Below are 15,789 nucleotides of genomic sequence, written 5' to 3'. Positions count from 1 at the left end.
TTACAGATTACAGGTTAAAAGCAAAATATTGCGGATGCTGGAAATCTGAAACAAAAACAGAAAATGCCAGAAAAACTCAGCAGGCCTAACAGCATCTGTGGAGAGAAAAACAGAGTTAACGTTTCGAGTCCGCTCTGAAAAAGAGCCATTCGGACTCGAAACGTTAACTGTGTTTTTCTCTCCACAGATGCTATCAGACCTGCTGAGTTTTTCCAGCATTTTCCGTTTTTGTGTCATTACAGGTTGCTGCCCTTATAGGGTTCAGTGGAAAGGGGAGTTGTGATCCAGTGATATAGAGGGTGGCCTTTTTCACCCAACAGTTAGCCTCTAGTTTGTCAAGGTGGTCCAAAGATCAAGTGAGGGAATAGCTGACTTCCTAGGATGATGGCATCATTGCAGCTGCCAGGATAGCGGGTATTCATCAACATGATGATCTGTGTTTGGTTGCATATAACTGCATGTTGATGGAGTGGTTGCCATGTGATTCCAGCACATCTCCCTATTTACTGTGAGACTGCTGGAGCCACGTGCATGCAGTCAATGCTTCCCTACATGACTAGGAATCCTGCTGCCCTGGCAAAGCCACATGCCTGTAAGTGAGAAGATGATGAAGTCCCCACTCCGTTTGGCTATGTTGCCTACTCCATTCTGGAAGGAACCACATGCACAAAAATGGAACGCATCCATTGGCAGTGGCCACTGGCAGTGCCAGACTCACTTGTTCAGTGCCGAACTCCTTTCTGAATCATAGGACCTCAGCTATTGCTCCAGGCTTTGATGGAGAAGTGTTCCCTGAAGACCCTCAGTGGGTAGAGCCCTCCAACCTTCTCCCTCTGTACACTCCACTTCCCCTCCCTGCTGCCTATGCTCCATGTCCCTGTCATTTTGCAGCCCGAGAGGAACTGCAAGTATAGCCCTCATATCTCTAGCAGGCTTTCTGCACACGGAACAGAAAACTCCCCTGAGCTCCTTGTTAGGATGCAGCAACGCTCCTTTCAAAATCCAACAAGTCACCAAAACTTCTCTAACAGCACGCCACAGTACTTCCACAAACATTGCAGCAGCAAAAGTAAGACAAAAGCATCTGAAACTTGGATGGCCAGCTCTTTAACTAACCCCAGTGGGGTGGCCCCTCCTACAGCTAAGTACATGTTTAACTGGGAGCATTAACTGGACCTGCAAGGTCCAAATTGGCAGAATATGTGCCAAATCAGCCTTAGAGACTGATTGCTGTCAGGATCTACCCACTCTGCATGCTTCTGGTGCATGAATGGGCACACCCTTGCTAGCTCCTTTCCAAGCATGGGGTACCGCACAGGTTGCACCAAAAGTAGCCAGAAGCAGTGTGCCCACCGTTTTCAACTGCTCCAAACTGCAGCATAATTTTGCAGGCTTTGACCTGGGTTTGACCAGCCAAAAATTATCTGGAATAATTATGACTTTCATGTGTCGTTATTACATAAAACCTTCCAGAGATAAAGCAAAATACATTGGCAGCCAATTTCAGCCCTATTCAATCTGCTTCAATGGTAATTCACTAATACAGAGATCCAAAGACACTTAGAAAACCTTTCATAAGAGACCAGCATCAATGAATGTTTTGTACTTTCTAAACATTCTAAATAGCATATTATTTCCATTAGAATCATCATTATTACTACTGCAGTTTTAGCCTGACAATCAGACAGGAGACTTTCATGGTAATAATACAAAAGCAAATTTACCAGATATGTGTAATTTGATTAGAAAGGATCATTTTGTTAAAAAAAAGCACTCTGAAGGCCAAAATTTGTAGTGCTGGCAGAAGTGCGACAGAAAGGACATAATATCAGGACCCACACCCAGGACCTTATAAGGGGTGGACAGCATCAAAGTTGAGCAGTTCAGGGATTCCCAACAGAAGTTTCTAGTTCCTATGTTCCTGGCATGATGGAACTTCAGTAAGCTGCAACACTGTATAAAGACAGCTATGTGCCTACCAAAGTAGAAAGTGGGGATCCACCTGAAGAGCAAGGCCTGGAATCCACCACCCAAACATTGAAGACATATTTGAAGGACCTTTAGGTTAAAGAGGAACTCTTCAGTGATAAGACTAGGCTGCATACTCTTTTCCCATGTCAGGTACAGGAAATCTTGCCCTACCTGGCTCCACACTCTTTGGCAGGATCATCTGGAAAGTGATATCAGGTGGATCCAGATTTACACCAGGTTCAAGAGCCCACATGATTTCCGTTCCTTGTATGCTCCATCTTTATGGTTGCAACAGGAATAAGCTGGTACTCTGAGTAAAAGCAGGTGCTACAGGCCTGTCAATGTCTTTATTATGTTCCCTTTAATATAATTAAAAGGAACATAATAAAGATGTATTACTGTTAAAGCAATCGTTAATGGTCGCCTGGTAATGTAGTAATTTGATGCATCAACACACCAAACCACAGAATGGTAGATAGTGTACCCTCTTGGGATGTCTTAGTGACGTAGCTGTCTCAGCTGGAGTGAAGGGTTTTCTAATTGTTATACTCTGAAGGAAATTTAATGAATGGTGGTTGTGCTTTTTATTTTACCAGTGGACACAAGTTTATTACCACAGCTGTAAATTGTACCTAAAGGTGTTGAAATGCAAAGAGAGCTCTCCTGTGGTGGAATTTTCTGGCCCGGATCCTGATCCCGCCATCTGGGTAATATCCAGGATCCCGAGGGAGAGATTTTTGGGGAGACCGTCCAAGAACTTCAGGCAGGCTTCCAGGTCTAGAGAGCCAATAGGAGGCTGTCCAGCACTGGACGATCAGCAGTCCCACTGTCAGAAATGGGAAGTGCCCAAGGTAGCCCTCTGAAAACTTTTCAAATTTTCGAAATAAAAAGTGGTCACAGCTGCCAGGCCATCACTGTAGACTGGAAACCAGTCCTCAGGATAGCCTGTGGCTGAAGCTGTGACCCCCTAGCAATCTGGCTGTGGGGGAGGGGGGGTATGAATGGAGATATTGTTGGACACCCCGCCCCGGCCTGCCGGTGGAAGGCCACTTACATCCATCAGCAGAGATTCGGCCTCAGCGATGGACATGGGGGGCACCTGCCATCTTTGAAATTAGATTTGTCAGAAGAGTGCCCTTAACGGGCTCTGTATTTGGCCTAACTGGCAACCCCCACTGGCAAGCAGGTAGTTGTCAACCCCGTTCTCTCAAAAGGAGCCTTCAAAATACGCAAAACACAGTGGCAGAGTAGCGTGCTGCCCAGTCGTTCCAAATTACCAGCAGGTCCTCCTCTCACTCTGTTCCTGCTGCTGTTAAAGAAAAAAATCCACATCTAGTTTGCTACCCTAACCGCAGCAACCTGGAACCTGTAAATGCTGGGTCTGTTGTTCCAGTGAGTTGTTCCAGTGCTCTGGAGGTCCCAGCAGTTTCTGATCAAAGTTGCAGGGGTAACAGAGAGGACAGCTGCAGAGTTCAGGGGATGTTACATTATGCAGAAAGAATAAAAGGACAATTTTCTTAAGTGATCTGTAGAATTTATAGTTTAGCTGTAAAATTATACTGTGAATGAGTTTAGCTGAAATTTTTAAAACGATGTAATTGAATGGAAATCTGTGTTCGCATTTCCATGTTGGAAATCCAAGATATTATGATTAATTTTAAATTGTATGGAGTTTCGCATACTACATTTCTAGTAGACCAAAATTCCTGAGCAAAAATGAACTTTGATACTTTTCAGAAAACTATTTGACCTCTACTCAATTTCCTTCACTCCTTTACTGATGCGTAGATCTACACGTGTTAGCGACTTTCTCATTTATGCACCTCCTTCAACTCTGCAGGCTTGATTAGATGTATGTAGTATGTTCCCAAATGCACCTTTAAGTTCTAGATAGCAACAGGAACAGGAATTCTTGCATATTCTCCCCTCCCTAATGCAGAGTTCTTGCGGTGAATTTGGGGTTTCACTGCTTTCCTTGCTTCGATCAACCAAGTCAGTATCAACCAATGGTTGAACCTTCCAGGTTTCACTAGCTAAGTATGGATATGTACTTTCAGTTCTGTAAGCTATAAAAGGGCTAATGGGAGACTCACTAAACTTATATTTCTTGAAAAACAAGTGAGCCAAGGTTGTCAACAGTCACTCCACCTATTTGAAATGTTTATCAGTGGTGTGTTGGAAAGCATTATAAAACAGTCTTGAGTTGTCTATTCCTTACATCTCTAAAAGTCGGTCGTGCTTCATATTGCAGATGTGTATATGTTGACGGACTCACTTAGGGACCTAGTGTGTTTAGTTTTAGTGGTCTAGAAATTGGACCATGCTGTGCTCTTTCTTTGGGAAACTAAGTGGCTCCCTAAGTCTCGAATATGGCAGTCAAGAATAACACGCAGGTTAGAAGTACACCACTCACCAAATTGGCATAAGCAAAAAAAAAATCACTGTCCTGAAACAGGAATTAGCTACTTTACATCTGCATTTAAAGGGCCCACTGCTTGTTTAAAGTTTCCTGTACAATATTGGATTGTCCTGAGGCAACCAGCACTGGATGCATTCACCAAAACTAAGTCTACAGATAGCCTAACAATTTAAAGAAACTGCTTCTGGCACCAAACAAGGTAAATGTTTAAAAAAAATAATTACCTGAAATACCAAAGAGCAGAAATGCTCCTCACAATGCCACATTAAAATGAGGCAAACTATTGCCTGTCAATATTATTGCCAATTACATTATTAAGATTTAATGGCAATTATGTTGTTAAACAGGTGATGGGTATTTGTACACCTATAAATGGGGATAGCTGAGACACTGGTGAAGTGGAGGAGTATTGACTCTACTAAGTCAGTAAGCCCTTTCTGCAAGGAAAAGTCTTAGTTTTGATTTCAATTGTCTTGGATCCATGTAACACTGCCAACTACCACTTATGTCACTATTGCAATGTGTGTCTATCCTATCTGACCTCCCCGTCACCACCAGCTGCTACCCTCCCTCCCAGCCACCAGTACTCTCCCAACCTGATCTCTTTCTCTCCTAACCCAATCAATTGCCCTCTGTCCCATTCTTACCCCTTTGAAGTTAAAGCAGCAGCAGCCCATCACTGGACAGGGGAGGAGCCAGCATTAAGAGGTTTGGCCAGTTCAGGGGTTTGTCATTGGCATTGCATGGACGTCAGAGCAGTGGCGAAGCTGTTTGTACTCCACCATCTGAGCACCAGGAAGGGTGCAGCTGGAAATGGGTACTGCACACTCAGAAATCAAGGCCATCCCCAATAGCTCTCCCTCTTAATTGCCCCACTTCCCACTCATCTTTTAATGACCTACTTGAGGGCTGTTATTGGCATTATGACCCAAGCTTTGTTTCCACTTCACTGTAAGCTCCCTGGGGATCCCAACTGTTATCTGCAGCTCACCAACTCAATGATAATAAGGCCGATTCATTAACACACAGGGATTAATACATTTTTGGGCATACTTAAATTTCTGCATTAGTATCTGAACAACAGAGGCTGGATTTTCACCCCAAGAAGCAGGAAACAGGGGCCAGGTCTGGACTTGCATCAGAAACGAGCTTCCAGTGGGAAGCTGACTGAAATTCAGGGTTTTGCAACGGTGAGCCTTAATTGAAATGGAGATGGGTTTCCTGTCCAATTAAAGCTGTTGGAGGCGGGTACAGAAGCAGGTTTCAGATACCTAAGAAAGCCATCACTGAGGCTGCTGGGTGGCCTGAGAGAAAGAGTTTGATCCAAAGCCTGCCACTGCACCACTGGGACCTGAGACGTCACAGGGGAGGTAGAGGCCTGGCACCCATAAGGGAAAGGTCTTCTTTCCAGAGGTTGTCAGGAGAAGGCCACCTTGTATTGCCAAAGGGACATTTCTCTGTCACTTCCTCAGTCTCCAGTTCCCCTCCTCTCTTAACTCCTGCTCCTCCCCCGATGAACTGTCTCCCACCAGGGTCTCACCATCCTCAAGGTCCATAACTCTCTGGAGGGCCATGTTATGACCAAGACCCTTGCAGAAGTTTATTTTGGGGCATCACCTGACTGGTTAGTGCACAGGACCTAGTGCTCTCCAACCTACATTTCCCCATCACTTGTGAATCTGATGTGTTGTCCAATCACGTTAAAGAGGGTAACTGTTACCTGGGTGATGCACCGATCTGCAGCCACCTGTGAGGCGCCTCAGAGATCCATAGTGACAAGGACGCAGGTACCCATGACCAACCACTTAGCGAGTTGCAGTCTCCTTTGGCACTGATTCTCAGTCACCTCCGGGTATCTTCGCCTCTGCCTGTAGATCCTGTGCTCAGGATGGTACCTCCTCTTTTGTGTCCTTGTCCCTCTCCTCTGGTCTCCTGATGCCCCATTGCTCCCTATCTCCAATGGCCTTGATTTCTGAGTGTGCAGCACCCATTTCCAGCTGCACCCTTCCTGGTGCTCAGGTGGCAGAGTACAAAGAGCTTCGCCACTGCTCTGATGTCCATGCAATGCCAATGACGAACCCCCAAACTGGCCAAAGCTCTTAATGCTGGCTCCTCCCCTGTCCTGTGATGGGCTGCTGCTGCTTTAACTTCAAAGGGGTAAGCACTTTAACAAATGAAAACCAGAAACACTTAACTGTTTAAACTTTCTGGCCCCCTTCACATGCCCCTGACATTTTCCTTGCCTGCCTTCAGCGGGTCTGAGACAGACAGCTGCTGAATGCCAGCCACCTCCAGGAAGATTTCAAAATGTTTTCAGAGACAGGTCTTAACAAGCACTTCTCTACTTTAGTTGTGCTCTTTAGGAGTGTGGGTAAGTTTGGAGGCCCCTGCTCTCCCTTGCTGTCACAAAGATTGGAGACACCAGAAATGGAGTTGGGATATTCGGCTGCACGATGTTGCCGCCGTTTTTCGGCCACCCCCTCCATTCCAAACCAAATCAGGCCACAGAAATTCGGCCCTAGGTTAACCAATAGGTTATGGTTTTGGGTGACTTCATGTGCCTTATTATGGCTCTCAAAAATTCTGGAGGAATGCAACAGTATTCTGTCCCATTTTTTGATCCATCTGGGTTCCTAGGATGTTCTTGGGTGCCAACATTTGGCACGGAAATGGACCAAAAATAGGCAAAGAGAACTCTGCTCTTTCTTGCCTCTCTGAGAAATTTGGAGTCTACATTCATCTATCACTCAGCCCCCTACATAGTCAGTTTGATATTGGATCAGATTTATTTCCCAAAGCTTCTGACAAGAGAGCATGGACAAAGCAATTGGTAATGATTAATTCTAATGCACAACATTAGACCTGACATCTCTCATTGGTATCTGCTGTCTATGAATGACTCAAACCCACATTTACAAGTGTCTAATGACTAACTAATGACTTTGGGTGGAAGTCTGCGCTGCAACATGATAATGAAGCTGGGCAGTTAAAATCTTCTGGGTCTCTCTGTTCATGATATCCAGATGAGCCACCTGGCTTTGGCCACACCCCCCTCCCCCACCCCAACAGCTCTCTTCCCACCCCACCAACAACCAAGCCCATCTCTGAATTAAAATTGAGCCCAGTATAAATTTCGGACTATATTTACCCATTTTGTTACAATTTTTGTTTTAATGAAATTCTAAACTTCATCCCAATCATTAAAAATTGGAATACTGCATATTTCAGATCTTCATGTCTTTGAAAATGTAAAATCAACACAAGTAAAATGCAACAATTTTGTCAACTTCATTATTAAATATTGTTTTAATACTTTTACAGGCATCCAATAATATTTGGATTCCCATTCTCTCTGATTGACACCCTTTCACATATTTCCAATGCAGTCATCTATGTATACATCCTTATTTCCAATTTGCAATGTTGAAAAAAACAAAATCCCTGATTATTGTTTTGTAATATGATTGATGCTATGGATATAGATACAAGATGCGTATGAGTTTTGTGAAAACCTAGTGTAATATAATATTAATACTGGCAGCACATGAGTAGAATATTAGATAAACTTTCTGTGATGGCAGGCTAGGTGCAATTGTACTTTTCATCAGAATCATTTCAAGTACTTTGAAACCTCTTGATTGCCTTGGGGAGATTTTAGCTTTGTTCAAAGATACCATGTTTGCAATTCTTGTCATCTCTTCTCAAACTTCCTGGGCTCTGGTGTTCCAAAGCATCTGTAAAACTCAGTTATTATTTTTCTTTACAGTTCAACACTGGCCAGACCAATGGACCAAAGGGATTCGATATCAATGTAATGCCAGTTTGGAAGAAAAATATAACTGGCTCTGGAATTGTTGTGACAATCATAGATGATGGTGAGTAATCCTATTTTTAAAGTGCAGCCGCTTGAGTTCACTTCTTTTCCCCAAACAAGAAGTATCTGGGGCCTATAGATGTGGATTTAAGTGGGATGTGCTCAAATGGCCATGAGTCAAAAGTTCTTTTATTATAACTGCTGAGTGTTGTGCATGTGCCATAAGGTAGAACACTTCAATATTTGTTAACAATTAACAATCTGTCTCAGTTCCAGAGACAAAAATGTTTCATGTGCGTGTCAAGTTAGCAACCTTAACCCAGGAGGTAACCCACATCTACAAAGCATACTTTATGACTCAAGCATGCTGTTTGTTCAAAGAATTAAATCTCTCAGTTTGGAAAATAGTTGCCCATTTTGAAAATGTGAATATTTGGGAATTATTTTATAACGCCAGTGAGCGTAATGGATATAAAATGCATTTCTGTTCAAAGAAAGCTCATATATCATGCATGTTGTTCATTACCACTCTTAGCTTTTCTTACAAGTACTATGAATACTTTCTATGCCAGGTGCTTACCGTTTCTGCCACAAAATATGAAATGGAATAGATAAGTGTACCTAAAGTAAACTATTGATTTGTAGTTGATTAAGGCATACAGGCATGCACTGAACCCCCTCACCTGAAGTACCTTGTTCTCATTGTGTTACGAAGGTCATAGATCAAAGGTCAAAGCAGAATTTGCAGTTACATAATGCCTTCTATGATCTTAGGGCATCTCAAAGCATTTCACAGTCATCAAAGTGCTTTTGAAGTGTAGTCCGCAGCCAATTTGCACAGCGCAAGGAACCACAAATGGCAATATGATAATGACAGCTAACAGATTATCTACTTTAGTGATATTGGTTGAAGGATAAGAGACAAGGGAGGATAAAGGAGAGAACCACTGAGTCACAGCTGACTGGGTCAACCATGGGTCTACAAGTGACTGCTTTAACCGAGAATAGAGCATCACAATAAAATTATCTCTTTCAAGTTCACACAAGTCTCAATACAAGTTAGAAGACTTGGTTTAATTTTAATTTCAAAACTGAGAATAACTGAATAATTTTCATAGGACTAATTTATGTGTGAGTTATGATTAACCATGTAAATAAAAATTAAATCATATTTTATTGCTAGTTACATTGAATTACATACACAAATAAGTAATGTGATAAATGAATTTCAGTGCCAGTGTGATGCTAGATATGTATACCGTATATCCCAAAGACTGGTGGATCATATGAAACAACATGTACCAGCAGCTGTTCATGACAAGCAAGGAATGGACCATTCCTAACCAGCCCATGCCTGCAAAACTCAAAACACAGTGTCCAACATTAGGTGTGATTCTGCGATTGGAAAACATTTGCTGACTAATCCTCAGTATGATAAGAATTATGCTGGCAACCAATTTAAGGTTGTCAGTCAGGCTCATAGTGTAGTGCATTTGAGTGTACTGGAAACAACATATATTAATATACAGAGCCCTGTTCTTTGCAGATATTACATACATTGTGCCTGTTTTAGCTAAACAAAATAAGTGACAGCCATTTGCTGACACATTCCTCAGGGCAATGCGTTGATCAATCAGAATCAAGCTGCCTGGTTTAGATTTCAAACAATGCTTGGCAGTAAACTGTCTGTCAGCATTTATTGGTGCATTTTCATGGCAACGCCTCTACCAATGAGAGTCCACTTGCCAACCAATCAGCACTCTCCTCTCATACCATATAAGTTGTTGTTTTCCCCTTATATTGGTTTCTTGCAAAGTGTCCTGATGAGTGACAAAAAGCTTTGATATGTCTCTTTTCTTAGCACTATTTATTGCTAGTTATTATTGCATATTATAACAATAAACAATAGTTTTGTATTAAAATGTTTTAGCTCTAGAATCCCTGCGACTTGGGGAAGACACTGTTGTGGCAAACTGTCATTGGGTGGACTGGGGCTGGGGTGGAACCTGGATCTGCTAGGGTTCACTCTTTTTTGACCCCATCTCAAATCTCAGTCCTTTTGGGCATGGGTCCATATTATACTTGCATTGGGTACCAGGAGCCCTGTGAGTACTTTATGCCCAGCATTACTAGTGGATTGAAGGAGTGAATTGAAATTGGCAGACTGAACTTCAGCTAAACAATTGATTACAGAATAATCAATTCCATTTCCAAACCAACAAAAGAAAGAAGAGGAACGTTTTCTTGATTTATCACCATGCACCCCTCGGAGTACTGTGGAACTGAATTCTGCAATGAAATTCCTCTCATCACACTTCCCCAGGCAGCCCTAATTGTTCAAGTCACCCATCCGTAACACTGAAATTCTCCTAATCCTAGGATCTCCAATGGGATTTCTAATAGGATCAAGGATTTTGGTACTGTTGGGTTGGAAGTTCTGTTTTACCCCAGATCCACTGTACAAGATCTTCCAGGAATTCCAGGGTCTGCATTTTAACTTGTATCTAGAAATTCTAGACTAGATAAGAATAGATTATTTGTCAAAACATGAAGTATCCTGTCACTGAAAACTAGATCATGCAGAGACTGTATTTAACCAGTGTCTTCATGTTCATGGGAGGTATAATGTTGCTTTTACTGAAACTTGTAAGCAAATCACAATCACAGAGGAACTGAATTTTTAAGGTATGCTGGGGGACATGTTTTGCATTGCATTGCTTTGCTATTCATAATTAAATTGTAAATGCATTCTTTACACTCATATTGACAGACAGTGACACGAAAGAGGAATTCTTCCCCTCCAGAGTTTTGAATAATTACATTTGGGTATAAGGAAGAAGTTTAAGGAAGCGCTAGATTTATTTTGAGATTGTATCTTTAAAGCTGTTGCCTCCATCAAGAGATAGTATTGGTCACAGTCCATAGTCTGTGGACAGAACAGGTTGGTTGAGCAGATTGACCTTTCCATATTCCATGCTTTATCTTCTTTGAATGGATTTGGAGCAATAAAGTAAGCAGCCGGGAGAAAATGGGCAGGTAGTCCACTTCTCTGGAGCTCCACCTATCTTGCCTGAGAATGCGGTGCCTGGTGTCTAAAAGTTATCAATAACTAGCATGGTTTAAACCACACCAAGAGAAGACCTGTGTTCTTATGTTCTTAAATGTCAGTCTTGAACTAAGAGGTTTCTGTGAAAATAACGATTGCAGGGTTGTTAACTTGTTCCTTAAAAACAGACTTGCCCTGATGCAAACAGATGCTCTGGTCAGCCCTGGACGCTGTCCCACAGCCACACTTAACATTGAGGCCATTTAATGCCTGAAAAATGGATGCATTGAATATCAATTTCTATCCCACTATTTTTAAGCAAACAAATTAATAGTGCAGAGTGAGAAACTATCAATAATGGAAAAAAATAGTTATTCTTGTCACAGGGTGGTTTGCTTAGAGCATTGAAAAGAAAATAAGTCATAGCAGCTAATCTGATGTCCTTTGCAATGATTTTGGCTCCACTCGGAGGCTATCCATGATGATGAATCAAGTCCATGAATTCAGCACAAAAACACAAATACCTGGAAAAGCTCAGCAGGTCTGACAGCATCTGCGGAGAGGAACACAGTTAACGTTTCAAGTCTGTATGACTCTTCAACAGAACTAAGGAAAAATAGAAAAGAGGTGAAATATAAGCTGGTTTAAGGGGGGGATGGGACAAGTAGAGCTGGATAGAGGACCAGTGATAGGTGGAGATAACCAAAAGATGTCACAGACAAAAGGACAAAGAGGTGTTGAAGGTAATGATATTATCTGAGGAATGTGCTAATTAAGGGTAGAAAGCAGGAGTCCATCCCATTCTCTTAGTTTCTTCACCTCTGTCACATCTGTTCTGATGATGCCACTTTCAAAAACAGTTCCTCGGAGATGTTTTCCTTCTTCCTTAACCAAGGTTTTCCACCCACATTGGTTGACAGGGCCCTCAACCGTGTCTGGCCCATCTCCCGCGCATCTGCCCTCACACCTTCCTCTCCCTCCCAGAACCATGATAGATTTCCCCTTGTCCTCACTTATCACCCCACCAGCCTCCGCATTCAATGGATCATCCTCCGCCATTTCCGCCAACTCCAGCAAGATGCCACCACCAAACACATCTTCCCTTCACCACCCCCCCCCCACCCCCCGGCAGCATTCCGCAGGGATCGTTCCCGCCGGGACACCCTGGTCCACTCCTCCATCACCCCCTACACCTCAACCCCCTCCCACAGCACCTTCCCATGCAACCGCAGAAGGGGCAACACCTGCCCATTTACTTCCCTTCTCCTCACCCTCCAAGGGCCCAAGAACTCGTTTCAAGTGAAGCAGCATTTCACTTGCGCTTCCCTCAATTTAGTCTACTGCATTCGCTGCTCCCAATGCGGTTTCCTCTACATTGGAGAGACCAAACACAGACTGGGTGACCACATTGCAGAACACCTTTGGTCTGTCCACAAGCATGACCCAGACCTCCCTGTCGCTTGCCATTTCAACACTCCACCTTGCTCTCTTGCCCACATGTCCGTCCTTGGCCTGCTGCATTGTTCCAGTGAAGCTCAGCGCAAACTGGAGGAACAACACCTCATCTTCCGACTAGGCACTTTACGGCCTTCTGGACTGAATATTGAGTTCAACAATTTTAGATCATGAACTCTGTCCTCCATTCCCATCCCCTTTCCGATTCCCCTTTTTTCCAATAATTTATATAGATTTTTCTTTCCCCACCTATTCCATTATTTTTAAATGTATTTCCATCCATTGTTTTATCTTTGCCTTTTAGCCTATTTCAATCCCTTCCTCCCACCCCTCCCTTACTAGGGCTATCTGTACCTTTGTTATCACATTCCTTAGATAATATCACCAGCTTCAAAACCTCTTTGTCCTTTTGTCTATGACATCTTTTGGTTATCTCCTCCCATCACTGGCCCTCTATCCAGCTCTACTTGTCCCACCCCCCCTTAAACCAGCTTATATTTCACCTCTTTTCTATTTTTCCTTAGTTCTGTTGAAGAGTCATACGGACTCAAAACGTTAACTGTGTTCCTCTCCGCAGATGCTGTCAGACCTGCTGAGTTTTTCCAGATATTTTTGTTTTTGTTTTGGATTTCCAGCATCTGCAGTTTTTTGCCTTTATGCATGAATTCAGCACTCCATCACTGTTGTAACATCAAATATCACTGCATTTTTTCTTCATAGTTCAAATAAAAAGCAAGGGCCTTCCTTCTCAGTAACTGATGATTTGCTGGTATTAATGTTATATTTATAATCAATCCTAATTATTTCTATTTTTGACCAAAGCAGGATATTCCACCAAAGCCTAACACAAGACCAAATTAGATATCTTGGCTACTGTCAGTTTACCAGGTGCATTAGAACGAATATGAATTGCCATCAGCTTAAAAAGTGCTATACAAACCCTAATGATTACTGCAGTGCTATATTTTCCCATGTAACTTAAATAAAGTTGGAATTAACTACCTGAAAATACACAACCCTTCAATCCAACTTACAGATGGCATAAATTTATATAAACAGAAAAGCAGATGAATGTGGGGATATATGACATCAAATCAGAACGTGCTGGAAGTACAGAGAGAAAAGTCAGGTTGGCATTTGGGACATTACGTCAGAACTGGCACAGTCAAGCTGGAGAATCCTATTATTAGTTAGGTAACTTGACAAAGGTACTTCTCCAGTCTGTGCATGTCTGTTCTGGTGAAATGTTTGAAATATTCTGCCCAAAACATTAGCTAATCTTTGTCTTTCAGATCCAGGTGGTGGCTGCCCAATATTTTCAGCTTTTCATATTTTTGTTAATGCAAGTTTAATATTCTATTCCTTAAACATTTTACTTCCTGTATAAATTCTACAAATGCAAGTTCCTTTGTTAGTCCTCCTTCTATAATTTTGTCTATTCCTTACACTCTATATATTTTTTAAAATGCTTGCATATGGCTGAAAGTATTTTTCCAAGCATTCCAATGTTTTCCTAACTTATCTTCATAAACTTCAGAAATGTGACTGAAACCTTTGTAAGTTCACAAATAATAATATAAATCAAAGCAGAAGATGTCAGTCTTCTTGCAATTTCCTTTTGGTCAGTAGAATAAGAAACCAGATGTCCTTGGCACGCTGAATGAGCTTTTCATCTCCTTACGATTTTTTTCAATGTCATAAAATAAATGTAACTTTAAAAAAAAAGTTATAATGTTTAGGTTTCCCATTGCCCTGTGATACAATCTGTTTTACATTGATTTAGCTACAGTGAAAGAACTTTTTATTCAGGGAAGCCAAAGTTTCTTTAACAAATATGGGTGAATGCCCAGAATCCTGGACTGCCAGAAGTATTAATCTCTCAGAAATTGTGCAACTCATCGAACTAAATTAGCCACTGAATGCATTGTTAGTGATAATGAAATGGTGGATGTGTTTATTTCTGTACTGCGTGTTACATGTCATCAAATACCTTTTATACTTTTTTCCTGGGCTCCTTCACTTGCCCTAATTCTTTTCCACTGTGCAAACCCATAAGAAATTGTATAAATCTCTATCTATTAGCTTCCTGTTCAAGCAACGCATAGGTGTCCATGAGAGGCACATAGTACTCCCTCTGCCATTTGTAAAATTTCACTCTGCAATATTATTAGTGAACTTGTCAATGTGGCTTTAAAAAATTCCTTTGTCCTTTGCTTTAACAAAGACATTAAACTACTTAAAGCACTCTGATGGTGGATTGAGGTATTTAATATAAATGCATAAATGCTTTAATTACTAATATCTCATAGCTATTTCAATTCATTTATATTGCTTTCCCATCCTAAGTAGTGGTTGAGTGACTTAGTGCTCCTACACACAGTAATGGAAGCAAACAGCAGTTGTTTTTTTGCTAAAAGCCAGATGTCTGAACGAAACTATTATTAAAGACATGCAGCAGGAACTTTGAATTCAGATTTAGATTGTTGGTTGACCAGTGAAGCAGCTGCTGGGACATGCTCCCGCCAACTTTGAAAAAAAATATCTGCAGGCATTGGGTGCATAGATGCCAAAGTATTAAATGCCAGCAAAGAAAGATCATAGTCTCCATCAGGGGCTGTGGATATTGTAAGTGAAATATAGCGAAAATGAAAAATGAAAATCAGTGCAATGGAACAGACATGTATGTGGCAGCTGCTCCAGTGGGCACCCACAAAATTGAAAATTCATCCAGCACATTGACAACCATCCCTACACAGACAGCAAATTAAAATATTAGCGTAAGTACTACAAGAGGACCCGAGTCCATAATAAGTTGCAAATATCGCTAAGTAAAGAAATAGCTAGGATATTGTGGAACAACTCCATTCCAGAAAGAATCCCACAGGCCTGCTGCTGAAAGTGTTTCAACACAACCAGGCAACTTTTAAATAAAGTATTTAATTCTCCCCAGGTGCCTGAATAACACAAAATTCCAGCTGTCAGGTAATAAAATAGGAAAGAAGGTAAGAAAAACAAATCAATAACTCCAGTTATCTCCTTAAAGGATAACACAGGAAAATTATATTTAAAGGGCCAGGGCTTGAG

At 41.8% G+C, this 15,789-nt stretch overlaps 1 protein-coding gene across 3 annotated transcripts in view; it reads left to right on the top strand.

Moving 5' to 3' along the window:
• LOC121284474 (PC3-like endoprotease variant B) overlaps positions 1-15,789 on the top strand; it is an 893,918-nt gene that overhangs the window by 429,477 nt on the left and 448,652 nt on the right. For all 3 annotated transcript variants that reach the window (XM_041199978.1, XM_041199979.1, XM_041199980.1), the window contains exon 6: positions 8,157-8,265. In XM_041199978.1, the coding sequence (XP_041055912.1) occupies positions 8,157-8,265 (109 nt within the window). The remainder of the gene's footprint in view (positions 1-8,156; positions 8,266-15,789) is intronic.

Source organism: Carcharodon carcharias, chromosome 11 (assembly GCF_017639515.1).
Source record: "Carcharodon carcharias isolate sCarCar2 chromosome 11, sCarCar2.pri, whole genome shotgun sequence".
Taxonomy (NCBI): Eukaryota; Metazoa; Chordata; class Chondrichthyes; order Lamniformes; family Lamnidae; genus Carcharodon; species Carcharodon carcharias.
The sequence above is the reverse complement of the archived record's forward strand: the minus strand, read 5'-3'. Positions and strand labels throughout refer to the sequence as shown.